Source organism: Pavona decussata, unplaced genomic scaffold, assembly GCF_977016875.1.
Source record: "Pavona decussata unplaced genomic scaffold, jaPavDecu1.1 SCAFFOLD_16, whole genome shotgun sequence".
NCBI classification, from domain to species: Eukaryota; Metazoa; Cnidaria; class Anthozoa; order Scleractinia; family Agariciidae; genus Pavona; species Pavona decussata.
In genome coordinates, this window is record NW_028145439.1 from 2,532,279 (window position 1) to 2,559,311 (window position 27,033).

Sequence of the window (27,033 nt, forward strand, 5' to 3'; positions counted from 1 at the left end):
TAATGAGAACATGCGTCGGTATAAAAATAATTTCTCCAGATTACAAATTTATTTTTGTCAAGATCTCATACAGTATGGTCCACTATGCAATACGAATATAACTTGAATGACGAAACACACTGCCAAATGCAATAGACCTGTTTAATAGGCTTTGAAATTCACTTGGCAAGTTCTACTGCCCTCCTTTTCAAAATATTTTGTATCTCCAGAAAATCAACTTCAATTTAAGGCTTCCAGACAGTTAGCCTGTAACAAAATTATGGGGCAACAGATGCCCTTAGTAATCACAAGAGACCAAGAGGAATAATTTCAACTTGTCTTTGCTGACGACGTCGAAAGAGTGAAATGAGAGCTCTTTTGAAGTCTGGCATTCTGATTGCATATAAAATAGGATTGATAAGGGAGTTTGCATAAAACAAAGCGATGAAAGCCTGAAAAAGATGAAGAATCACCCGCGAAGGAAGAAAGGATTGAAAAGTGGCCAACAGTGGAGAATATATCGTAAACGGGAGCCACATCAGCAAAGATACCAAAGTCACGATGAACAATGTCTTAGTAAGTTTCTTCTCTATGCTGGTTGCGCCATGGCGCTGAGGATGAGCCCCGCAAGAAATCTTGACAGCAATGGACGCATAAGAAACGCAAACAACAAATAGACAAAAAACAGTGAATGAACCACGTTTATAGAAAGAGCTTTCCGGGTGGTTAACGAAATAATCAATAGCAAATAGTGACAGCCCAGATGTAACCCAAATTATTGTAATAATAAATACAAACACCCACTTTTTAATAATACGATGTTTGAAAGGTCGAAACGTCGCATGCGTTCGTTCTAGCGAGATTGCAGCGAGGCTTGCCAAAGAAGCTACAAGAAACGTGTCCGCGATGTAAACGTAAACAAGGTTGAAAGAAGGTAGTTGTTGGGTATTCCAGAAGGAGCATGATTCTCCAAACAAAAGAAATTTTGTGATTTCTGAATATCCTCCAACCAACATATCTGCAACTGCCAGGTTGATCACCAGGTACACGCTGCGCTTACGAAGACTGCGGTTTCTTATAAAAACAATAACTGTTAGGAAATTCAGTGTTACTATAGCAACAGACTCGGCCATGAATACTGTAAGCCAGGCAATGCACTCAGATGAGGAGAGCTCCTGGAAACTTGTTTCAGTTTCTGTTCCGTTTTGCTGATTAGAAGCATTAGCCATCTCTCTGAAAAAAAAGCAAAGCGAATTTAGGAAGACGGCACGGCCTAATGGTTAGGGTGCCTGACATTGAATCCGGAGGCCCAGGATTCGAGTCTCGTTCTGACCACTTAGATTTGTTACACGCTAACTCACTTTTCATATCCATGGCCGCGCTTTGTAAACAGCCAACTGGTTTGCCTCCCACCAGTTGGGGTTTTTAAATAATCAACGTTATGTTCAGTTTGTGTATTTATTTCACTGATTTATAGAGTCCCTAATTAGCACTACAGTACTCAGTACTGAAATACCTCGACACTTAAATAAAATCATTATTATTCATCGAATCAAGGTCAATTTTTTTCTTTGTTGGTCTAGTTCTGTTTAGTAAGAGTGTTTATATATTTATAACCTTGTAAATGGAAGCTGAACCAGTGTTACTAAGCCAGTTAGCATCCGCTATCCCTATCAGTATCACTGAAATTGTACAGGATTATAATTAAAAAAAAAGCAAAGAAAATAGATGGAAGTCTTGCTAGCGTGTCAAGCCCGGTTTCGCCAGCGAGCCAGTAAACGCACGATAATAAGTTCCATATAAACTCTTTTGCAAACAAGTCGAAAGAAAAGGAGTGAAACATTTTTCTTGTCCAACTTGCGCACTCGTTTCTCAGTGGTGACATCGAAACTTATGCTTTCTTCACCAGCGAAAAACAGTCCTTAGCTACCTATCACTGATTGCGCTCAATGTTACATTAATCACGGTACACTTTCATCTTTTACAACAAAAAGTGTCAATTAGTTCTTGTTCCCGTTAAGGGATTTCTATAACAAGCTGCCTTTTTGTCCATTTTGTAACATGAATTCAGTTCACCTTTAGTAGGTACTCACTATTTTTTCAGGAGCTGTCGGTATGAATCGACTGTGCGAGTTGCTATTCTTCAGTACAATAAGACCTGTGACAAACAACTTTAAATAAGAACTAAATAACATTTTGCTTCTATGTCATAAAATATTTTGTTGTTGAAACGTTTCAAAACAACAATTTTTCTGTAGATACCTTACCGGGAAACAACAAATCCGACCCGTCAGTGCTGGAAATAACTCTGAAAATACTTTCCTCTGCAACGAGAAATGTATGCCGGTTAAATTCAATATTACATATTTTTTTAAGTTGACAGAAAAAAGCTTCATGCTTTGGTTTCTGGTCTTGTAATTGATGCAATTTTTGTTATTAGAGAATTGTTTGTTTTCATATCTACTAAGGATATTGTGTGAACGAATATAAGTAGAAGTCGACTATTTAATTATTACCTTGCTTTGCGAGGTAAGCCGCGACAACTAGCCTTCGCCTAGACTTGACACAAGTCGACTGCTTGTGGCGCCGAAAGAGAGCACTACGAGCGACCGAGTCACCCGAGACGAGAAAAGCGAAAACAGATTTATGGAAAATCTAGTCTTCAGCCAGCATCCCGCCAGCTCCGCGGGCAAATCAACAATCATATTACTGCATTTCAAGGGGACGCTGAACTTAATATAAAAACACAAAACATGATTCGAATTCCTAATTAAGACTCCAAGTCACAACGTCACTACTGTTTCGGAAATTCTTTCGTAGACATTTGAGGCCCATTGAGAGAAGCAATACGAGCAGTTACAACTCTCTGAATCAGTTAAGTTTAACACAGACTGCTTCAGGCCTGTTTAAGCGGTTTCAACATTTGACCAACATTCGTTCAACAAAAGGTGTACGGATGTTGGGCGAATGTTGGATGAATGGAGTGTTAGAACGCAATTCAACATTTTCAAGAACAAAGGAAATGTTGAATCGATGTTGAATGAAAGTTTAAACCATTTTAAACTTGATCTCCTGAACACGCTCTCAACAAACTTTCAATATTTTTTAACGCTTTCACGATGTTGAACGACCTGTTCAAATGCCCCCGACATTTGGTTCAACAAAGTGTTGAACAGACTTTGAAGCAAATGTTGAAACAATTTAAACGGGCCTTTACACAAGCACAAGCATTTAAACGGGCCTTTTACACCTGTTGTTCAGGTGTAAAAGCTTTCAAGGATGAAAAAACTTGCTGTGATGAATTATCCTCAACAATTTAGCTGATGCCCTGAGTGACAATGCAAGCTTTCCTAAAAAGTCCTATGAAAATGCCAGCGCCAGTTTTGAACAAGGCGATTTCTCAAGGAAACTAACAAAATTGAGAAATTTTTTGCTCGTGTGCACACTAGAAAACATAACTCGTTATGTCATACCTTGGAAAGACGCAAAACTGATACTTGTTTACTATAGCAATCTTCTCGAGCTGTAAAGTTTTTCCTTGCCGAGTTTCGTTTTTCTACCACTGTTTTGCTTGTTATAGAGTAACCAAATTTTGAACTGCATTAGGAAGAAAAACCCCTGTCGCATTCTAATTTGTTAGAGAAAACCTAGATCGTATGTAACCATATCTTTATACTCTACTACCACCAGCGAATCTAAACCGCACATTTTACTCTGTCTGCTCAGCTGATTTGGTATTCTTCATGGAGTATTTCGGTCCCTTAGCTTAAATAACTTACCTGAGTGAAAGATGATGAGTAGTGGTGGTTCTCGTTCGGCTATCCGGCGAAGAACAAACGCTTTCAAACTCTAACTTTGAAAACTAACTGAGTAAAGGGCAATTTAGCGGGATATATACGTGCTTTGTGGGCTGGTGATAACAGTTGCCTGAGTAGATTTAACTTTCTGCATGAACCACTTGTCAATAACTTGCACGTTAATTTGTTCAATTTAGCAGTAAAGTAGAATCAAGCTCATTTCTTGCGCGGTATATTGATTGCTTTCATCGTCTGCGCGCATTGACAACATTCCCACCAAAAGTTAATTTCAGTTCTCAGTGATCTGAAAAGTCAGTTCAACAACAGATTTTTACTAACGTGTAAAGGATACCTGGATACCAACCCTATCCTCTATTTTGTTTGTAAAGAAAGACATTGTATCTCCTTCCAACGATAAAACAACCTCATACCTTATGTCACGTGATATCCTAAAGTACGATGGCCACTCTGATATAGCGGATCTTTGTTCAAATGTCTCGCCTCTGATTAGCATATTTTAGCATAAACGACAAAACTACCTACTGCGGACAGATAAATGATTTTCATCAATTGAAAGAACATGGGACACTTAATATTTTCGGAAAAGTTGTGCGTGGTAAGTTAAACAGCATTTTAATAACCGAACGTAATAAGTATCAAAATGTCAACAATGACGTCAGGGATTGTCCAATAGTCAAATTATGATTGGTATTGTTATTATCATAAATTCACGCTGATATTATCCTGTCCTCAAGAGAAAATAGACGATAGATGGTCAAAAATTTCCTGTAATACTGTCGTTGCAGCTGTTCCAAAGCCGGCATTTAATATTTGGCTTGAGTTAAAAGCTTTTCGTAATTCAGCAAGATAGTCATGTTTGTGGGTTCTATTGGTACATGTCCATCACAGCAGTGTAAAAAGTTATTACTTTCATTTGTAATTGAGAGGTACGTAAGTCGTTGATAATGGTTGTTCGTTTTTGTGGTAATTTGTGCTGAAGGCTTCCACTTCCGGGTCTCCGTTGAAATATCAGAGTGTTTTAATGGCGTTCATGTTGGAGGATATTTGCATAAGAATATAATTTATTTCCCAAAAGAAAATCATTCTCTTGTTTCGCTCCTCCAATATGGCTGCCATGAACACACTCTATTGAAAAACGTCTTTATTCCTATACGGAAGTACTGTTATGAAGAGTTCATGTGTATCTAGAAGCGGATGTTCATATTAAATTTTGAATAAAGTCAATCATCAAATGACGCGGAGTCTGTTACCAGGCAACGAAAAGATAGCACGTGGGGCAAAATAAACATCTGCCTATCCAACGATGGTTTTATGCACATTTGTGTAAAATAAAACAATTTGTTCTCATTAAGTTTATCCAGAGCTGAAAATGTCACTCGCAAAAAAAAACTGGGAACGGATTCTTATTGCCTGAATTTCCAAGCTAGATGTATACCCTTTTATTACCCATGGATCCGCCAAACGCAATAATTTTTCGACAAAATTCAAAAGAAACCGTTCTTCAGTCATTCATTGTAATATCAGCTTGCTAACTCCCATTAGAAAGCGGCAAATTAGTGCAGTACAAAGCGGTTTCATTACGACTTATAGATTCTAATACAATCAAGGACAGAAGGTCTTGCGACAAATATTACAAAGTACTCTTATTAACTACAAATTTATTGTGACTGACCAATGAAGTCATATTTCTCGTTTAAAACCCATCTTACTCACCCCACCCCTCCCCCCAAGACAATGTTGAAATCCACAACCCATTTTCATTACGCGGGCTCAACATTGTAAGGGGGTGGGGCGGAAAACGGATGCTTATCGTTCGCGCGTGCAGTTCTTCTGTCGCGTGCGTAAGGAAACATCGTAAATCCGAATTAGTCCCAACCCTTTTGGTCTTGATTGTAGTTTTGGCCTTCTGAAAATTAATGCTAACCGGCCATATATCACACAGCGTTGTTAAATTTGAGCTATGGAGCAAATAAGGTCTTTTAAATAGATATTCCACTTTCGGCTGACATAGGCCCCATCCCCATTAATGCGTTTTCGTTCGAAAACGGATACCTTTTGATACGTTTTCACCTATCACCCACACAAAAACGCCCGAAACGCCGATGAAAACGGAGACTTCCGAAAACGGTGTTAAAAGTGGAGACGTTTGAAAACGCATCGTTTTGAAAATGTTCCGTTTCTAGTGTGGACAGGTAAAAACGGAGACTTTTGAAAACGCTGACGTAAAAAGCGTCAAATGCTATCGGTTCCAGTCCAAATTGGAGCATCTATCCAATATGGAGGATGGTTAACACATGCGCAAACTCAGGTCCCAGTCGCTTTCATCGTTTTCGAGCGTTTTAGTGTGGACAGGTCAAAACGATACGAAAACGTTAGTGTAGATGAAAATATTTTGCTTTGTTTTCGCTGCGATGAAAACAGATACTTTTGAAAACACATTGGTGTGGATGGGGCCATAATTTTCTAATTACGGTTCCTTTAAGGTGGTAAAGCCTAAGTTGCAACGGCAGGTATGGTACCTGCGTCGGCCACTTCATTGATAAAGGCTAATTTATAAACATCACAAAGAAAGCATCACTTGATAGAAACTACTGTTCGTACCCTTCTGTCAATTCACTAGGTGAAAACATTAAAATCGGTTCCCAGTTCCCAATTCGACAACCAGGTTTTACATTGAGTTGACGAAAACATGTCGATAGACGTTGCATTCCTTTTGCGCTTCAGCCTCGCTGATTATTATTAATTAAAGAATGACTTTTCTCAGGATATATTCGACACTGTAAAGAGCCTTTTTAAAATCAGGGACATTCAACGAGAACATTTAAGCAAAAAACTTAAAATATGCCGTCTGCGTTTCTAGATCGTTTCCTACCTTTCAAAGGGATAGTTCTATAGGCTAGTACTGTTTGATCTGTCCTGATGCTTAAGCCAAACATTTTTTTCAAGTGCTACTGTGATCAAATTTTTACCTTTTGAATTTTAAGTTTTATCACATAGAATTCTAGGAAAGATTAAAAACGCCGTTTACTGTTTCTAAATATCTGCATTGGTTCCGGAGATATTTAACTTTAAAAAATGTGTAGAATATGTAAATGAGAGGACTGATGACGTCATGCTACCAACTCAATATAACATCAAGCAGGCCATCAAGCATATAAATAGAGCTATCTCAGTCAATTTACAGTACTGACCATTAAAACCTGGTAGGCTTATAGTTCTAAAAGCAATACACCTACAGCCATAAAAAATTTGGTTCCCATGGCAACTCACTCTTTTCCAGTCCCCTCCAGCCTGATTTCAATATTTTAGTGATTTTTTACTTGAAAAACATTTAACAAGGCCACGAACTCGACCTAACATATTTATACGCTTGCTGAATCATGCAGATGGGGTACCATTGGCAAATATCAAAACAGAACGCCAACGGTGGCTAGCAAAGAGTATGCTGCCATGGTAACAAAATTGATAAACTCATATTGTGGAGCGCACCTAGAACAATGTCAATGCAAAGAATCAAGCATTTCTGATACAAATTGGATGAGAAATCTTTTTCATAATATTTGATTAAACTTCGGTTGATATTAGGACGTCATCACTTGGCTAATTTGCATATTTTAAAAGCTTGAATATCTCTGGAACAAAAAGCGATATTTGAAAATAGTAAACAGCATTCTTCTTCTCGTACAGACTACTTGTTTATGTTTTAAAATGGCTTAGATTTGAAAGACGAGAATTTCGTCATAGTAGCACTTTAAGTTGCAGAAAGTTTTAGGAAACGCTCACTTTCTTCCCCTGAATTTATGAGCTCCGCGACACTTGCATAACGGGGACCGAGCATACTGAGGAGGGTCTTACGATGGCGGACAAATTAAAGAACGACTTTTGTCAGGATATATTCGACACTATAATGAGTCTTTTTAAAATCAGGGACATTCAACGAGAACATTTGAGAAAAATATGCTTTCTTCTGTGTTCCCAGATCGTTTTCTACATTTCAAAGGGATATTTTTGTAAGCTAATACTGTTTGATCTGTTCTTTAATGCTTTAGCTGAAAATTTAAGTTGCAGAAAGTTTTAAGAAACGGAATTTCATTCCCTGAAATTATGAGCTCCGCGACGCTTCACGAAAAAAACAGCTGACCTTTTGTCCCCGAGGAAGGGGGGGGGATACTCCCCAGCATAAGCTATATAGGTATTTCCCGCTCCAAAGGGTATGGTTTTTGAGCCGTTTTGGTCTAAAAACGGGTATAGATTTTGACCATTATGGTCTTAAATCGGGTATGGTGTTCAAGGTAACCACGAGAGCGTATAAACGTGTTTGTCTTTTCAGCTTCAAATGAATAGTAGAGAAAGAGAAGTATCCAATATAAATCATTCGAGCTGAATCCTTCGGGTGAATTTTACCAATTCTTGACTTCAGGACTGGTGCGAAGCTTAATTACGCTACAAGCCAGGTCTGAGAACAGGTATGGATTTTAGAGGCCAGGGGCCCGTTTCTCAAAAGTCCCGGTAACTTACCGGGCCCGATAAGTGATTTTGGTGATAATGTTTCTTAAAAGAAGTCAATTTTTGTTAGCTTTCAATACTAAATTTTAAAATCTTATAATTCTATGATAACATTGGCCAGGTACCATACCTGTAATCACTGTGTAATCGGTGAAAAAACATTTAAAAATATACTTATTGGGCCCGGTAAGTTACCGGGACTTTCGAGAAACGGGACCCGGGTCTGAAAACGGGTGTGGAAAGTGGCATGTTTTGGGTCAGGATTAGGGAAACCGGGCGGCACACCCCTACCAAGAATTCCGAGGAGTATCCCCCGGGTTCGGGAAATGAGCACACGCTCACCCCTGAACTGATAGGAAAGCTGGACCCGAGCAAGCGGCAGAAATCGAGCCTAACGAGCTCGGCGGGGCAGCTGCAAGGGAAACAGTAGTTCGGCGTGGGTTGTTAGGTTTGAAATAAATGCATGAGTTTCTTGGAGTAATGGGAGTAGTGCTAGTTAGATTTTGGGCAGTGCCAGGCATTTGCTGATTGGTAATAACATGGGTTGTTTTTGTTGTTGTTGCTTTGTCTGTTTTGTTTTGCTTGTCCTGAATGAGATCTTGTCAACAATTTCATCCAGCAAAGAAGAACTTGACGAGATTGACCAATAGGCTATTTACGAGTTGCTTTGAACCTCATTATGAAAAGCGACGCTAAGTGCAAAGTTTCTATACAGGTGAAAAGCTTTACAGTTAGCCTCGGTTTAAAAATGAAGCTCACGGCAACTCGGGAATTGCCTTTTTATTAGACTTCGACATTTATGTAGTGATGACTCTGATTATCCAACAAATCAGAGGAAATGCACCCATTCTAATCAAACTAAGCCAAATTGTTAGCCAGGTCAAGCTTGCAAAAATTGTGTGGTGAATACAGTGGTTTAGTGAAGCCTCGCGGAAAGTTAAGAAGAGCTGTTACGAAACATACGATAATAAGGTTAACCAGCAACGAGTTTAAGTTTTATTTATTGAAGCTGCGTTGTACATGCACATAGACTAACCGTAATTGACATGAATCAAATATACATCGATCATAACTCATCACTATGAAATAGGTAACGAAGCTTCAATCTTAATTAATGAATATAAATCTACCAAATATAGAGATAACAACATTGACTATGTATTCAAACTGACATACAACAGTTGTATTAATTACCATAAATCAACCGTGATACAAATAAAAGCATCAAATATCTATATTGAGACTGACTGTCTTAATTGCTATAAATCAGATAAAATATAATATAAATACAAGTGTAATGAGCGTGCTAAAGAAATCTTACATGTAATTGCTATAAATATGTTAGCTAATTATAAGCATTATAACATTTAGCTGAGGTAAAAGCTACTATAAAACTTTCAGATCACTTAGAAAGCGGTTTTCAAGTAATTTCGCGAATGCTTGGGTTTGCTTCACTGTGCAGTCTGTGATTTTTTGGCGCCAGACAAATCGCGGTTTGCTCACTTTGCGCCGGTTACATGTATTTACTACATGTTCTGATTGGTTCATTGCGCTGTTTACGTCTGTTGTGATTGGCCAGAGTAATCACTTTGGTTTTGGTTTTACGACACTAAAATAAAAACCGTACCCCTCAGCTTAATAATTATTCACCGATTCTGAAATGGTTTTAGTTTACAGCTAAATCAAAGTATAGAACACTAGACAGCGCCTGTAAATGAAAAAAAAAATGCGTACGAAACCCAGGAGACTGTGAAAAGGTGAATGGTAATAACTATCCTGAGTTTGATCATGAGTAGTTGGTATCTACTAACATTAAATATTTCTTTCGCGCTCCTGAGATAAATTTGTCAGTCCATTGTGACCCTCTTTCCTGCTATTTCTTTATTAGCAAGAAATCATCGCCTTCTCACTTTACGTATGGATCGTTGGCCGAAATTAAGAGAGCTGGTACAAGCTGTAGACATCATACCTGAGGAAACATATGATCATTCCCTGTTGTTCACACAACTAAGCTTGACAATCACTTGACGTGTGATAACTTGACTTTACATAGACATGAGTTGTGCCTATAATTTCTGAATCATTTGAATTTCCTCGCCATCTTTAAGGACGAAAATCAATGCAGAGCACAAATTGGTTTCTCAATTATTTTGTTGTCAACTGTTTGTATAATGATGATATTTTCGTTCGACAGCAGCACATTTGTAGTAAATACATGTGCGCGGTTATCTAAGCAAAGATGAAAATCATTCTGAAAAAGTGCGGTTATCTAATCTAACAAACGTTTTAAACTACAAAAGGTTATTCTTTAAGCACCAAAGTAGCAGTGTTCAGGCAATTTAATTTGTTTATCGGTGTTAACCGCCAGGAAATTATTGTTATTTCTTATCAATTTTAGGTCAGCCTTAGGACAATAAGAAATGACGTCAGAAAAAGTAAAACCTAATTGCGGCTATACTTTAGTCAATCTCGTACCCAGAGTCCGCTGGCCTAAGAGCCTGAGGACTCTCAGGTACGAGATTGTACTTTAGTCCGCTAAGGCTAATAATGTTCTAATAAGAATGAATGAAGCAGACGTGATACAAAATTGAATGAATACTTACTGACCTAAAAGACTAAGGGCCTGATTCTCGAAAGCCCCGGCGGTAACTTTTCGGGCCCGACATCAAATATGCAAATCAAAATCTAAAGAATAAAAGCGCGGATCCTAGCTAACATACCAGATCATTTTGCTATTTTAAACTCAAAGTTTTATCATATTATGTACAAAGCTATTGAAATCTCGATATTGAATGTAAACAACAACAGCTTTCTGGTCCCGTTAATTATCGGGACTTTCGAGAAACGGGCCCCAGGTCAACTAGTAGCCACCTAATTGGCTATTGGAAATCTTCAATCAGCTACAAAAGGGTAGCACTAATCTTCGGAACTGCAGACCGGGGAACCGCGGAACCGCGGAATCTGCGGAACCTGCGAAACCTAGAGAAATAACTAGCTTTTTTTCTTTTGCAACTTACATACCAGGTATAAGGTTACAGCTGATTTCATTGCTGTTTATAAACCTGGATTTTAATTATTTTTTAACGTGATTCGACCAAGAGAAATTGAGATTTTCTCCTGATTCGACGGTCATGATTCGACCGAGAGGTTACCAAGCTCATCGACGAACTCGCAAAATCACGAAGGTTCTGCACGAAGACTTAAGGTGGCGGGTGATTTATCAACAATATTTGTACGGAAGCTCGATAAAGGAAACAGCGAATGTTCTTTTTACGAGTACCGCATTTGTTTCAAAAATCCGTAGATTGTATAGGCAACGTGGCGAGGTGAACCGAAAGAGAAGAAAAGGACGGCAAAGAATCTTGTCTTGTAAGCTCGTGTTTGTTTTGTTTATGTTTGGTTTCTTGAACAATATCTTGAACAATATATGCTAGCATAAACGTTTCTTTGCCTGGTATTGGAACAGATAGAGAAAACAAAGTTTTAGAGGCGATGATAAGGAGCAAGCCGGAACTCTATATAGATGAATTCCAAGACTGGTTTCACGCCGTTACAGGGACCCGGCTTAGCATTGCAACAATGTGTCGATCGATTCTGCGCCTTGGTTTTACGTACAAAACTCATTATTTTCCTTTGTTTGAAGTCGAACAAAGTTTGCAGTTACACCAGAGTATACATAAATTATTCCCTCAAAATTCCATCTCTTCTAGTATATGATGGTATATGAAATGGCTGGTTGCCAAACGTCCCAAGCTTATTGTTTTGCTTTTCTGAACTTCAGCTGAGGGTGATTGCCAAACAGAGAAATGAATTCTTGAGAGCAACATACTGTCGTTTTATGGCTGATGTACCACGCAAGTGTTATTGCCGTCCTTTTCTTCTCTTTCGGTTCACCTCGCCACGTTGCCGATACAATCTATGGATTTTTTGAAACAAATGCGGTACTCGTAAAAAGAGCATTCATTTGGCTGTTTTATTTATCGAGCTCCCGTACAAATATTGGTGATAAATCACCCGCCACCTCAAGTCTTGTGCAGAACCTTCGTGATTTTGCGAGTTCGTCGATGAGCTTGGTAACCTCTTGGTCGAATCATGACCGTCAAATCAGGAGAAAATCTCATTTTCTCTTGGTCGAATCATGTTAAAAATAAATAAAATCCGGGTTTATACACAGCAATGAAATCAGCTGTAATCTTATACCTGGTATGTAAGTAGCAAAAGAAAAAAAACAAGTTATTTCTCTAGGTTTCGCAGGTTCCGCAGGTTCCGCAGGTTCCGCGTTTCCGCGATCTGCAGTTCCGTAGATTAGTGCTACCCGCTACAAAACTTAGACACGAATCCGTAAACATGTGTCCATTCTGTAATACCGTAACTTAAGGCGTTTTCTTGTTAACACATTTCTCTCCAGACCACGCATGCGCCTGTCGCAGGAACGTGCTCAAGATTTTGGTATCTACTCTGCCCTCGTCTATCAAAGAGCTTACAAAGAACTTGGTATTGGCATTCTGAAATAACATATTCCACTCGGCAACAGTACTAGTGGAACTAAATTGTAACATCGAATGGCCATTAAACTTGTCTATCTATATTAGACAGTCCTACCCATCCGGGAGGGAGGGATCTGTCTCTACCGCTTGCATAAACAATACAAAACTGACCGGAAAGACAAATATATGTCATTCTAGAACAAAACAAATAACTCCTCCAGATTACAAATATATTTTTGTCAAGATCATGTCGCACTGAATATGGTCCAGTAATGCGATACAAATATAACTTAAATGACGAAACACAAGTTGCCAAATGCAATAGACTAGAACTGTTTATTAGGTTTTGAAATTTACTTGGCAAGTTCTTTATCTACTGCCCTCCTTTTCATTATATTTGTTTCTTCAAGAAATCAACTTCAATTTAAGGCTTCCCGCCAGTTATCCTGTAACAAAATTATGGGGCAACATATACCCTTAGTAATCACAAGAGACCGAGGGGAATAATTTCAACTCGTCTTTGTTGACGACGTCGAAAGAGTGAAATGAGAGCTCTCTTAAAGTCTGGCATTCTGATTGCATATAAAATAGGATTGATAAGGGAGTTTGCATAAAACAAAACGGTTGAAGCCTGATAAAGATGAAGAATCACCCGCGAAGGAAGAAAAGATTGAAAAGTGGCCAACAGTAGAGAATATGTCGTAAACGGGAGCCACATCAGCAAAGATACCAAAGTCACGATGAACAATGTCTTAGTCAGCTTCTTCTCTTTGCTGGCTGCGCCATGGCGCCGAGGATGCGCTCCACAAGAAATCTTGACAAAAATGGACGCATAAGAAACGCAAACAACAAATAGACAAATACCAACGAATGAACCACATCTATAGAAATAGCTTTCCGGGTGGTTAACTAAATAATAAATAGCAAATAGTGACAGCCCTGATGAAACCCAAATTATTGTAATAATAAATCCAAACACCCGCTTTTTAATAATACGATGTTTTAAAGGACGAAACGTCGCATGCGTTCGTTCTAACGAGATTGCAGCAAGGCTTGTCAGAGAAACTACAGGAAACATGTTCCGCATGTAAACGTAAACAAGGTTGACAAAAGGTAGTTGTTGGGTATTCCAGAAGGAGCATGATTCTCCAAACAAAAGAAATTTTGGGATTTCTGAACATCCTCCAACCAACATATCTGCAGCTGCCAGGCTGATCACTAGGTACATGCTGCGCTTACGAAGACTGCGGTTTCTTATAAAAACAATAACTGTTAGGAAATTAAGTGTTACTATAGCAACAGACTCGGCCATGAATACTGTAAGCCAGGCAATGCACTCAGATGAGGAGAGCTCCTGCAAACTTGTCTCAGTTTCTGTTCCGTTTTGCTGATTGGAAGCATTAGCCATCTCTCTGAAAAAAAAAGCGAAGGAATTTAGGGAGAAGGCATGGCCTAGTGGTTAGGGCGCCTAGCATGTAATCTGGAGGCCCTCCGTTCTTGGATTTGTTTCACCGTAGCCGTTTTCAAATCCAAGGGCACGCTTTGCAAATAGCCAACCGGTTTGCCTCCCACCAGTTGGGGTTTTTAACCAACTTAATATTCAGTTTGTGTATTTATTTCACCGATTTATAGAGTCCCCAATTAGCACTACATCGAAACAAGGTGAATTTTTTCTTTGTTGGTCTAGTTTTGTTCAGTAAAAGTCTTTATATCTTTATAAACTTGTAAATGGAAGCTGAACCAGTGTTACTAAGCCAGGTAGCATCCACTATCCCTGGCAACCTGATTTCCTGCTGTAGAACCTGGTTATCAGTTGCACTGAAATTTTACATGATTATAATTTCAAAAAAGAGGCAAAGAAAATAGATGGAAGTCTTGCCAGTGTGTCAGGCCCGGTTTCGCCAGCGACCCAGGAAACTCACGCACATAAGATTCTATATAAACACTTTTGAACACAATTCCAAAGGAAAGGAACTAAACGTTTTTCTTGTCCAACTTGCGCACTCGTTTCTCAGTGGTGACATCGAGACTTCTCCTCGCTTCACCAGCGAAAAAGAGTCCTTAGCTACCGATCTCTGATTTCGCTCAGTGGTACAGTAATCACGCTACACTTTCATCTTTTACAAGAAAAAGTGTCATTTAGTTCTTGTTTCCGTTTAGGGATTTCTATAACAAGCTGCCTTTTTGTCCATTTTGTAACATGAATTCAGTTCACCTTTAATAGGTACTCACTCTTTTTTTTTCAGGAGCTGCTGTATGAATCGACTGTGCGAGTTGCTATTCTTCAGTACAATAAGACCTGTCACAAACAATTTTAAATAAGAACTAAATAACCTTCTGCTTCTATGCCATAAAATATTTTGTCGCTGAAACGTTTCAAAACAACAATTTTTTAGTACATACTTTATCAGGAAACCACAAATCCCACCCGTCAGTGCTGGAAATAACTCTGAAAAAATACTTTCCCCTGCAACGAGAAATGTATGTAAAATTCAATATTTGCATACTTTTTCAGTTGACAAAAAAAGCTTCATGCTTTGGTTTCTGGTCTTGTAATTGATGCATTCTTTGTTACTAGAGAACTGATTGTTTTCATATCTACTAAGGATATAGCGTGAACGAAAATAAGTTGAAGTCGATCGACTATTCAATCAACATTTACCTTGCTTTGCGCGTAAGCTGCGACAACTAGCCTTCGCCTAGACTTGACACAAGTCGACTGCTTGTGGCGCCGAAAGAGAGCATTACGAGCGACCGAGCCGCCGGAGTCGAGAAAAGCGAAAACAGACTTATGGAAAATCTACTCTTCAGCCAACATCCCGCCAGCTCCGAGGGCAAATCAACAATCAAATAACTGCATTTCAAGGCGACGCTGAACTTAATATAAAAAGACAAAACATGATTCAAATTCCTAATTAAGACTCGAAGACACAACGTCACTACTGTTTCGGAAATTCTTTCGTAGATATCTGAGGCCCGATTGAGAGAAGCAATACGAGCAGTTACAACTCTCTGAATCATTTAGTTTAACACAGACTGCTCCAGGCCCGTTTAAACGGTTTCAACATTTGACCAGCATTCATTCAACAAGAGTTGCACGGATGTTGGGCGAATGTTGGATGGAGTGTTCAAACGGTTACAACGCAATTCAACATTTTCAAGAACAAAGGAAATGTTGAATCGATGTTGAATGAAAGTTTAAACCAATTTAAACTTGATTTAACAAGCTTTCAACAATGTTGAACGACCCGTTCAAATACCCCTGACATTTGATTCAACAAAGTGTTTAACGCAAGTTGAAGCAAATGTTAAAACCATTTAAACGGGCCTTTACACAAGCGAAAATTCTCCACGGCAGATTTTTTGATCCCTTTTTTTTTTGTCCAGGTGTAAAAGCTCTCAAGGATGAACAAACTTGCTTTGATGAATTATCCTCAACAATTTAACTGATGTCCTGAGTGACATGCTTTCCTAAAAAGTCCTATGAAAATGCGAGCGCCAGTTTTTAACAAGGCGATTTCTCAAGGGAACTAACAAACATGACAAATTTTGTTACTCGTGTGCACACCAGAAAATATAACTCGTTATGTCATAACTTGGAAAGACGCAAAACTGATACTTGTTTACTACAGCAATCTTCTCGAAATGCAAAGTTTTTCCTTGTCGAGTTTCGTTTTTCCCTGACTGTTTTGCCTGTTATAAAGCAACCAAATAAAAAAAACCTGTCGCATTCTAATATGTGAGTGAGAAAACCTAGATCGTGTGTAACCAAGCTCTACTCTGCTACCACCAGCGAATCTAAACCGCACCTTTCACTGCTCGTTACATCACAAAAAGACAGCTGATTTGGTGTTTTCATCGAGTTTTTCGGTCCCTTAGCTTAAATAACTTACCTGAGTGAAAGATGCGGAGCAGTGGTGGTTCTTCTTCGGCTATTCCGCGAAGGACAAGCGCTTTTAAACTCTAACCTTGAAAACTAACTGAGTAAAGGCCAATTTAGCAGGATATATATGTGCTTTGTGGGCTGGTGATAACAGTTGCCCAAGTAGATTTAGTTTTCTGCGTGAATCACTTGTCAAACAGTGACTTGCACGATAATTTGGGCAATTTAGCGGTAAAGTTGAATCAAGCTCATTTCTTGCGCGGTATATTTATTGCTTTCATCATCTGCGCGCATTGACACCTTCCCACAAAACGTTAATATCAGTTTTCAGTGATCTGAAAAGTCAGTTCAACAACAGATTTTACTAACGTGTAAAAGATACCTGGATACCAACCCTATCCTCTATTCTGTTTGTAAAGAAAGACATTGTATCTCCTTGCACCGATAAAACAACCTCATACCTTATGTCACGTGATATCCTAAAGTACGATGACCACTCTGATATAACGGATCTTTGTTCAAATGTCTCTGACTAGCATATTTTAGCATAAACGACAAAACTACTTACTGCGCAGACAGATAAATGGTCTTCGCAAATTGAAAGAACGTGGGAAACTTAATATTTTCGGAAAAATTTTGCGTGATAGGTTAAACAGTATTTAGATAACCGAACGTAATAAGTATCAAAATGTCAACAATGACGTCACGGATTGTCCTATAGTTTCTTCTTTGGATAGTTTTTATTTCACGATTATTTCCCGTTATTAGTTTTTCATATTGTTCATGCAATTGACTATAAAAATAAGGGAAAAACGGACACCGAAACGTCGTTCCGGTTTTTTGCTTATTTTTATGTAGAACTGTATTTCTAAATTTATTGTTCATATTATTATTATCATGAATGCACGCTGATGTTATCCTGTTGTCAAAGGAAAATAGACGATAGATTGAGAAAAATTTCCTATAATACTCCGTTGCAGCTGTTCCAAAGCCGGCATTTAATATTTGGCCTGAGTTGAACGGCCTTTTTTTTGATTTAGCAAGATCAGAACTCAATAGTCATGTTTGTGGGTTCTAACTGGTACATGTCCATCACAACAGTATAATTCATCTCAAAAAATTATTACTTTCATTTGTTATTGAAAGGTACGTAAGTCGTGGCTAATTGCTGTTCGTTTTTGCGGCAATTTGTGCTGAAGGCTTCCACTTCCGGGTCTCCGTTGAAATATCAGAGTGTTTTAATGGCGTTCATAAGAACATAATTTATTTCCCAAAGGAAAATCATTCTATTGTTTCGCTTCTCCAATATGGCTGCCGTGGACACTCGAAAAACGTCTTTATTGCTATACGGAAGTACTGTTAAGAAGAGTTCATGTGTATCTAGAAGCAAATGTTCATGTTAAATTTTGAATAAAGTCAATCATCAAATGACGCGGAGTCTGTTACCAGGCAACGAAAAGATAGCATGTGGGGCAAAATAAACATCTGCCTATCCAGCGATGGTTTTATGCACATTTGTGTAAAATAAAACAATTTGTTCTCTTTAAGTTTTTCCAGAGCTGAAAATGTCACTCGGGAAAAAAGTTGGGAACGGATTCTTATTGCCTGAATTTCCAAGCTAGATGTATACCCTTTTATTACCCATGGATCCGCCAAACGCAATAATATTTCGGCAAAATTCAAAAGAAACCGTTCTTCAGTCATTCATTGTAATATCAGCTTGCTAACTCCCATTAAAAAGCGGCAAATTAGTGTAGTAAAAAGCGGTTTCATTACGACTTATAAATTCTCATACAATCAAGGACTAAAGGTCTTGGGACGAATGTCACAAAGTACTCTTATTGACTACCAATTTATTGTGGCTGACCAATAAAGTCATATTTCTCGTTCAAAAACCCATCTTACTTACCCCACCCCTCCCCCCAAGACAATGTTTAAATCCACAACCCATTTCAGTCATTACGCGGGCTCAACATTGTAAGGGGGGTAGGGGCGGAAAACGGATGCTTATCGTTTGCGCGTACTGTTTTTCTGTGGCGTGCGTAGGGAAACATCGTAAATGCGAACTCGTCCCAACCCTTTTGGTCTTGATTGTAGTTTTGGTTTTTCAAAAATTAATGCTAACCGGCCATATATCACACAGTGTTGTTAAATTTGCGCTATGGGGCAAATAAGGTCTTTCAAATAGATATTCCACCTTCGGCTGACATACTGGCCCCATCCACACTAATGCGTTTCGTTTAAAAACGGATACTTTTGATACGTTTTCACCTATCATCCACACAAAAACGCCCGAAATGCCGATGAAAACGGAGACTTCCGAAAACGGTTTCAAAAGTGGAGACGTTTGAAAACGTATCATTTTGAAAATGTCCAAATCGGAGCATCCATCCAAGATGGTGTTGGTTAACACATGCGCAATCCCGGGTCCCAGTCGTTTTCATCGTTTTGGAGCGTTTTAGTGCCGGGACAGGTCAAAACGATACAAAAACGCTAGTGTGGATGAAAATATTTTGCTTTATTTTCGCTACGATGAAAACGGATTCTTTTGAAAACACATTGGTTTGGATGGGGCCATAACTTTCTTATCACGGTTCCTTTAATGTGGTAAAGCCTAAGTTGCAACGGCAGGTATGCAACCTGCGTCGGCCACTTCATTGATAAAGGCTAATTTATAAACATCACAAAGAAAGCATCACTTGATAGAAACTACTGTTCGTACCCTTCTGTCAATTCACTAGGTGAAAACATTAAAATCGGTTCCCAGTTCCCAATTCGACAACCAGGTTTTACATTGAGTTGACGAAAACATGTCGATAGACGTTGCATTCCTTTTGCGCTTCAGCCTCGCTGATTATTATTAATTAAAGAATGACTTTTCTCAGGATATATTCGACACTGTAAAGAGCCTTTTTAAAATCAGGGACATTTAACGAGAACATTTAAGCAAAAAACTTAAAATATGCCGTCTGCGTTTCTAGATCGTTTCCTTCCTTTCAAAGGGATAGTTCTATAGGCTAGTACTGTTTGATCTGTTCTGATGCTTAAGCCAAAAAGCTACTGTGATCAAATTTTTACCTCTTGAATTTTAAGTTTTATCACATAGAATTCTAGGAAAGGTTAAAAACGCCGTTTACTGTTTCTAAATATCTGCAATGGTTCCGGAGATATTTAACTTTAAAAAATGTGTAGAATATGTAAATGAGAGGACTGATGACGTCATGCTATCAACTCAATATAACATCAAGCAGGCCATCAAGCATATAAATAGAGCTATCTCAGTCAATTTACAGTACTGACCATTAAAACCTGGCAGGCTAATAGTTCTAAAAGCAATACACCTACAGCCATAAAAAATTTGGTTCCCATGGCAACTCACTCTTTTCCAGTCCCCTCCAGCCTGATTTCAATATTTTAGTGATTTTTAGCTTGAAAAACATTTAACAAGGCTACGAACTCGACCTAACAAATTTATACGCTTGCTGAATCATGCAGATGGGGTACCATTGGCAAATATCAAAACGGAACGCCAACGGTGGCTAGCAAAGAGTATGCTGCCATGGTAACAAAATTGATAAACTCATATTGTGGAGCGCACCTAGAACAATGTCAATGCAAAGAATCAAGCATTTCTGATACAAATTGGCTGAGAAATCTTTTTCATAATATTTGATTAAACTTCGGTTGATATTAGGACGTCATCACTTGGCTAATTTGCATATTTTAAAAGCTTGAATATCTCTGGAACAAAAAGCGATATTTGAAAATAGTAAACAGCATTCTTCTTCTCGTACAGACTACTTGTTTATGTTTTAAAATGGCTTAGATTTGAAAGACGAGAATTTCGTCATAGTAGCACTTTAAGTTGCAGAAAGTTTTAGGAAACGCTCACTTTCTTCCCCTGAATTTATGAGCTCCGCGACACTTGCATAACGGGGACCGAGCATACTGAGGAGGGTCTTACGATGGCGGACAAATTAAAGAACGACTTTTGTCAGGATATATTCGACACTATAATGAGTCTTTTTAAAATCAGGGACATTCAACGAGAACATTTGAGAAAAATATGCTTTCTTCTGTGTTCCCAGATCGTTTTCTACATTTCAAAGGGATATTTTTGTAAGCTAATACTGTTTGATCTGTTCTTTAATGCTTTAGCTGAAAATTTAAGTTGCAGAAAGTTTTAAGAAACGGAATTTCATTCCCTGAAATAATGAGCTCCGCGACGCTTCACGAAAAAAACAGCTGACCTTTTGTCCCCGAGGAAGGGGGGGGGGGGGATACTCCCCAGCATAAGCTATATAGGTATTTGCCGCTCCAAAGGGTATGGTTTTTGAGCCGTTTTGGTCTAAAAACGGGTATAGATTTTGACCATTATGGTCTCAAATCGGGTATGGTGTTCAAGGTAACCACGAGAGCGTATAAACGTGTTTGTCTTTTCAGCTTCAAATGAATAGTAGAGAAAGAGAAATATCCAATATAAATCATTCGAGCTGAATCCTTCGGGTGAATTTTACCAATTCTTGACTTCAGGACTGGTGCAAAGCTTAATTACGCTACAAGCCAGGTCTGAGAACAGGTATGGATTTTAGAGGCCAGGGGCCCGTTTCTCAAAAGTCCCGGTAACTTACCGGGCCCGATAAGTGATTTTGGTGATAATGTTTCTTAAAAGAAGTCAATTTTTGTTAGCTTTCAATACTAAATTTTAAAATCTTATAATTCTATGATAACATTGGCCAAGTACCATACCTGTAATCACTGTGTAATCGGTGAAAAAACATTTAAAAATATACTTATTGGGCCCGGTAAGTTACCGGGACTTTCGAGAAACGGGACCCGGGTCTGAAAACGGGTGTGGAAAGTGGCATGTTTTGGGTCAGGATTAGGGAAACCGGGCGGCACACCCCTACCAAGAATTCCGAGGAGTATCCCCCGGGTTCGGGAAATGAGCACACGCTCACCCCTGAACTGATAGGAAAGCTGGACCCGAGCAAGCGGCAGAAATCGAGCCTAACGAGCTCGGCGGGGCAGCTGCAAGGGAAACAGTAGTTCGGCGTGGGTTGTTAGGTTTGAAATAAATGCAAGAGTTTCTTGGAGTAATGGGAGTAGTGCTAGTTAGATTTTGGGCAGTGCCAGGCATTTGCTGATTGGTAATAACATGGGTTGTCTTTGTTGTTGTTGCTTTGTCTGTTTTGTTTTGCTTGTCCTGAATGAGACCTTGTCAACAATTTCATCCAGCAAAGAAGAACCCGACGAGATTGACCAATAGGCTATTTACGAGTTACTTTAAACCTCATTATGAAAAGCGACGCTAAGTGCAAAGTTTCTATACAGGTGAAAAGCTTTACAGTTAGCCTCGGTTTCAAAATGAAGCTCACGACAACTCGGGAATGGCCTATTTATTAGACTTCGACCTCTATGTAGTGATGACTCTTATTCTTCCAACCAATCAGAGGAAATGCGCCCACTCTAATCAAACTAAGCCAAATTGTTAGCCAGGTCAAGCTTGCAAAAATTGTGTGGTGAATACGGTGGTTTAGTAGAGCCTCGCGGGATGTTAAGAAGAGCTGTTAGGAAACATACGATAATAAGGTTAACCGGCAACGAGTTTAAGTTTTATTTATTGAAGCTGCGTTGTGCATGCACAAAGACTAACCGTAATTGACATGAATCAAATATATATCGATCATAACTCATCACTATGAAATAGGTAACGAAGCTTCAATCTTAACTAATGAATATAAATCTACCAAATATAGAGATAACAACATTGACTATGTATTGAAACTGGCATACAACAGTTGTAGTAATTACCATAAATCAACCGAGATACAAATAAAAGCATCAAATATCTATATTGAGACTAACTGTCTTAATTGCTATAAATCAGATAAAATATAATATAAATACAAGTGTAATGAGCGTGCTAAAGAAATCTTACATGTAATTGCTATAAATATGTTAGCTAATTATATGCATTATAACATTTAGCTGAGGTAAAAGCTACTATAAAACTTTAAGATGACTTAGAAAGTGGTTTTCAATTGAGTGTCGAAAGTAATTTCGCTAACGCTTTGGTTTGCTTCACTGCGCAGTCTGTGATGTTTTGGCGCCAAACAAATCGCGGTTTGCTTGCTTGGCGCCAATAACATGTATTTACTTCATGTTCTGATTGTTTCATTGTGCTATTTACGTCTGTTGTGATTGGCCAGAGTAATTACTTTGGTTTTGGTTTTACGACACTAAAATAAAAACCTTAATTACCCCTCAACTTAACAATTATTCACCGATTCTGAAATGGTTTTAGTTTATAGCTAAATCAAAGTATAGATCTAGACAGCGCCTGTAACTGAAAAAAAAAATGCGTACGAAACCCAGTAGACTGTGAAAAGGTGAATGGAAATAACTATCCTGAGTTTGATCATGAGTAGTTGGTATCTGCTAGCATTATATATTTCTTTCGCGCTCCTCAGATAAATTTGTCAGTGCATTGTGACCCTCTGTCCTATTATTTCTTTATTAGCAAGAGATCCTCGCCTTCTCTTTTTACGTATGAATCGTTGGTCGAAAGAGAGCTGGTACAAGCTATAGACATCATACCTGAGGAAACATATGATCATTCTCTGTTGTTCACACCACTAAGCTTGACAATCACATGACGTGTGATAACTTGACTTTACCTAGACATGAGTTGTGCCTATGATTTCTGAATCATTTGAATTTCCTCCTCATCTTTAAGGAAGAGAATCAATGCAGAGCACAAATTGGTTTCTAAATTATTTTGTTGTCAACTGTTGGTATAATGATGATATTTTCGTTCGAAAGCACCACATTTGTAGTAAATACATGTGCGCGGTGTTCAGCTGTGATATCTGAGCAAAGATGAAAATCATGCTAAAAAAGTGCGGTTATCTAATCTAACAAACGTTTTAAAACTACAAAAGGTTATTCTTTAAAGTGCCACTGGGACGAAAATTTCATTTTCCATCTTTTTGCATTTTCGTGTAGAATATGACCTTCTTACTCATGTTACCAAATTTCAATCCTTTACGGTGATTGGAAGAATTTTTTTTTTAGCTTTTTATTCGAGATTTCACGGCCGCCATTACTTGGCCTTGTTTTTGAAGTTGGGGCTCAAATTACAGGAAGTGACGTCATTGGCTCAACACGAAAAATTCCACATGGCTAATTTTCATATGGATTCTATTTCATAAACTGTATTCTGCTGTTGCGCACTAAATAACAGCAGAATACTTTTTCGAGAAACGGGCCCCAGGTCAACTAGTAGCCACCTAATTGGCTATTGGAAATTTTCAGTCAGCTATAAAACTTAGACACAAATCCGCAGACATTTTTCCATTCTGTAATACTGTAATTTTAGGCGTTTTACACAGTCCTACCAATCCGGGAGGGAAGGATCTGTCTCTAACGCTGGCATAAACAATACAAAACTGACCGGAAGGACACATATGTCACTCTAGCACGCTAAACAAATAACTCCTCCAGATGACAAATTTATTTTTGTCAAGATCTCACACAGTATGGTCCACTAATGCAATACGAATATAACTTGAATGACGAAACGAAAGTTGCCAAATGCAATAGACTAGACCTGTTTATTAGGTTTTGAAATTCACTTGGCAAGTTCTTTATCTACTGCCCTCCTTTTCATTATATCTTGTTTCTTCAAGAAATCAACTTTAAGGTTTCCAGCCAGTTATCCTGTAACAAAATTATGGGGCAACAAATGTCCTTAGTAATCACAAGAGACCAAGGGGAATAATTTCAAGTCGTCTTTGCTGACCACGTCGAAAGAGTGAAATGAGAGCTCTTTTAAAGTCTGGCATTCTGATTGCATATAAAATAGGATTGGCAAGGGAGTTTGCATAAAACAAAACAATGAAAGCACCATTAAGACGAAGAAGCACCCGCGAAGAAAGAAAGGATTGAAAAGTGGCCAACAGTAGAGAATATATCGTAAACGGGAGCAACATCAGCAAAGATACCAAAGTCACGATGAACAATGTCTTGGTCAGTTTCTTCTCTTTGCTAGTTGCGCCATGGCGCTGAGGATGCGCTCCACAAGAAATCTTGACAAAAATGAACGCATAAGAAACGCAAATAACAATTAGAGAAAAACCAATGAATGAACCACATCTATAGCAATAGCTTTCCGGGCGGTTAAGTAAATAATTAATAGCAAATGGTGACAGCCCAGATGTAACCCAAATTATTGTAATAATAAATGCAAACACCCGCTTTTTAATGATACGATGTTTGAAAGGGCGAAACGTCGCATGCGTTCGTTCTAACGAGATTGCAGCGAGGCTTGTCAGAGAAGCAACAGGAAACGCGTCCCGCGAGTAATAGTAAACAAGGTTGACAAAAGGTAGTTGTTGGGTATTCCAGAAGGAGCATGATTCTCCAAAGAAAAGAAATTTTGAGATTTCTGAACATCCTCCAACCAACATATCTGCAACTGCCAGGCTGATCACTAGGTACATGCTGCGCTTACGAAGACTGCGGTGTCTGATGAAAACAAGAACTGTTAGGAAATTAAGTGTTACTATAGCAACAGACTCGGCCATGAATACTGTAAGCCAGGCAATGCACTCAGATGGAGAGAGTCCCTGGAAACTTGTTTCAGTTTCTGTTCCGTTTTGCTGATTGGAAGCATTAGCCATCTCTCTGAAAAAAAAAAAAAGCGAAGGAATTTAGGGAGACGGCACGGCCGAGTGGTTAGGGCGCCTAGCATGTAACCTGGAGGCCCTGGATTCTTGGATTTGTTTCACGGTAACCGTTTTCAAATCCAAGGCTACGATTTTCAAGTAGCCAACTTGTTTGCCTCCCATAAGTTGGGGTTTTTAACCAACGTAATGTTCAGTTTGATTTATAGAGTCCCCAATTAGCACTACATCGAAACAAGGTAATTTTTTTTCTTCGTTGGTCTAGTTCTGTTTAGTAAATGAAATATTTGTTTACAAATAGAGTTTTTATGTCCCTACCCGAGAAGTTGTGTTATTCATTCAATTAATATGAATTTTAGACAAAAATGAGTAATTATCGATTCAGGACAGGTTGAGTGGTTGGGGGCATTCCTTTGTACCCCCTTTAGAGCGCATTGTAAATCGCGTGGGGACCCGGAGTTATGTCCCATTCTGCCTCGCTACTTCAGTGTGAAAGGACGTCGAAAGTTTTTCGCTACTTTAATGCGAAAGGACGTTGAAAGGTAACATATTTTGTTTTCCTTGTCTTTTCTCCGCTGTAATGTCTTCCGACTTGCCCCGGGTTTTAGTTTGGGGTCACTCTTTCGTTGATTTTAATCTTGCAAGCCGTGCACGTGTTAGCTTGTCTGGGCATGGCGGCTGCAATGTCCCTAAGCTTTGGTCTTACGATCTTGTTATTGTTTCTCGCTTACTCCCGGATATAGTTATCCTAGAAATCGGTACCAATGATCTTTCTACTGAGGAGCACTCGCTTATAGCTGCTTCCATCGAAGTTTTGGTTCGTTTACTGCACGATCGCTTTTCGGTAAAAGCGATATTTGCTTGTCATGTCATCCCGCGTCGTTCGCCATGTGCTTTCAACGACAAGGTGGCCGTCTGCAATGAATTAGTTCGTTCACTTTTAGCGCCCCTTCCTTACGTTTTTTGTTGGTTTCACTAGGGTTTTTATAATAAGGCTGGAAAGTTATTGTTAACCGATGGGGTTCACGTTAATCGTTTAGGACAGTATCGTTTATATCGTAGTTATCGTGCCGCCATTTTACAGGCTTTGTCTTTTGTTTGACCTTTTAATTAGCCATTACCTTCCCTGTTTTTATTTAAATGCCTGTTTATCCCTTTGTTTTAAGTTATTTTATGTGGGTCACGCTTCTGCGGCGCCAAGTTTGACTCCTTTTATTGTTTGAGATCCCCTCTTTGTTTTTAAGTGTTTGGGCTTCAACAAGTGTTTAATTTTTTCTAGGGCCTCAATACTAGTTTATGTAATGTTGAAGGATTTGGTCCTAGTTTATGCTGTGGAAACGGCTTTGCTCCTTCAATTGTTATTGTTCTTGGGCTTCGATCCAAGGTTATTTTATTTTGAGGACTTTGATCCCCACCTGTTGTTAATTCTTGGGTCTCGACGTAAGATAATTTTAATTTGAGGACTTTATTCTTGGGCTTTGATCCAAGTTTATATTATGGTGAGGGCTTCGATCCTCATTTGTGTATTTGAGGACTTCGATCCTCGATTTTTATTAATTCTTGGGCTTCGATCCAAGTTGATCTTAGTTTGAGGGCTTCGATCCTCACTTTTTATTTTTACTTGGGCTTCGATCCAAGTTGATCTTATTTTGAGGGCTTCGATCCTCAATTTT

General features: G+C 38.7%; 1 protein-coding gene across 2 annotated transcripts in view; it reads right to left on the minus strand.

Annotated features, from left to right (window-relative positions):
* Nucleotides 1–12,626: 12,626 nt before the first annotated feature.
* The window catches only part of LOC146487318 (adenosine receptor A3-like), a 56,537-nt gene continuing 42,130 nt past the window's right edge, over nucleotides 12,627–27,033 (minus strand). The window contains exons 2-3 of one of the 2 annotated variants that reach the window (XM_085087029.1): nucleotides 15,194–15,257; nucleotides 12,627–14,202 (exon numbers count right to left, since the gene is read on the minus strand). In XM_085087029.1, the coding sequence (XP_084943155.1) occupies nucleotides 13,275–14,202; nucleotides 15,194–15,257 (992 nt within the window). In that variant the 3' untranslated portion in view covers nucleotides 12,627–13,274. Of the gene's footprint in view, nucleotides 14,203–15,193; nucleotides 15,258–24,065; nucleotides 25,362–27,033 lie in introns of those variants that run through there. The other variant, XM_085087046.1, reaches the window with a different exon arrangement.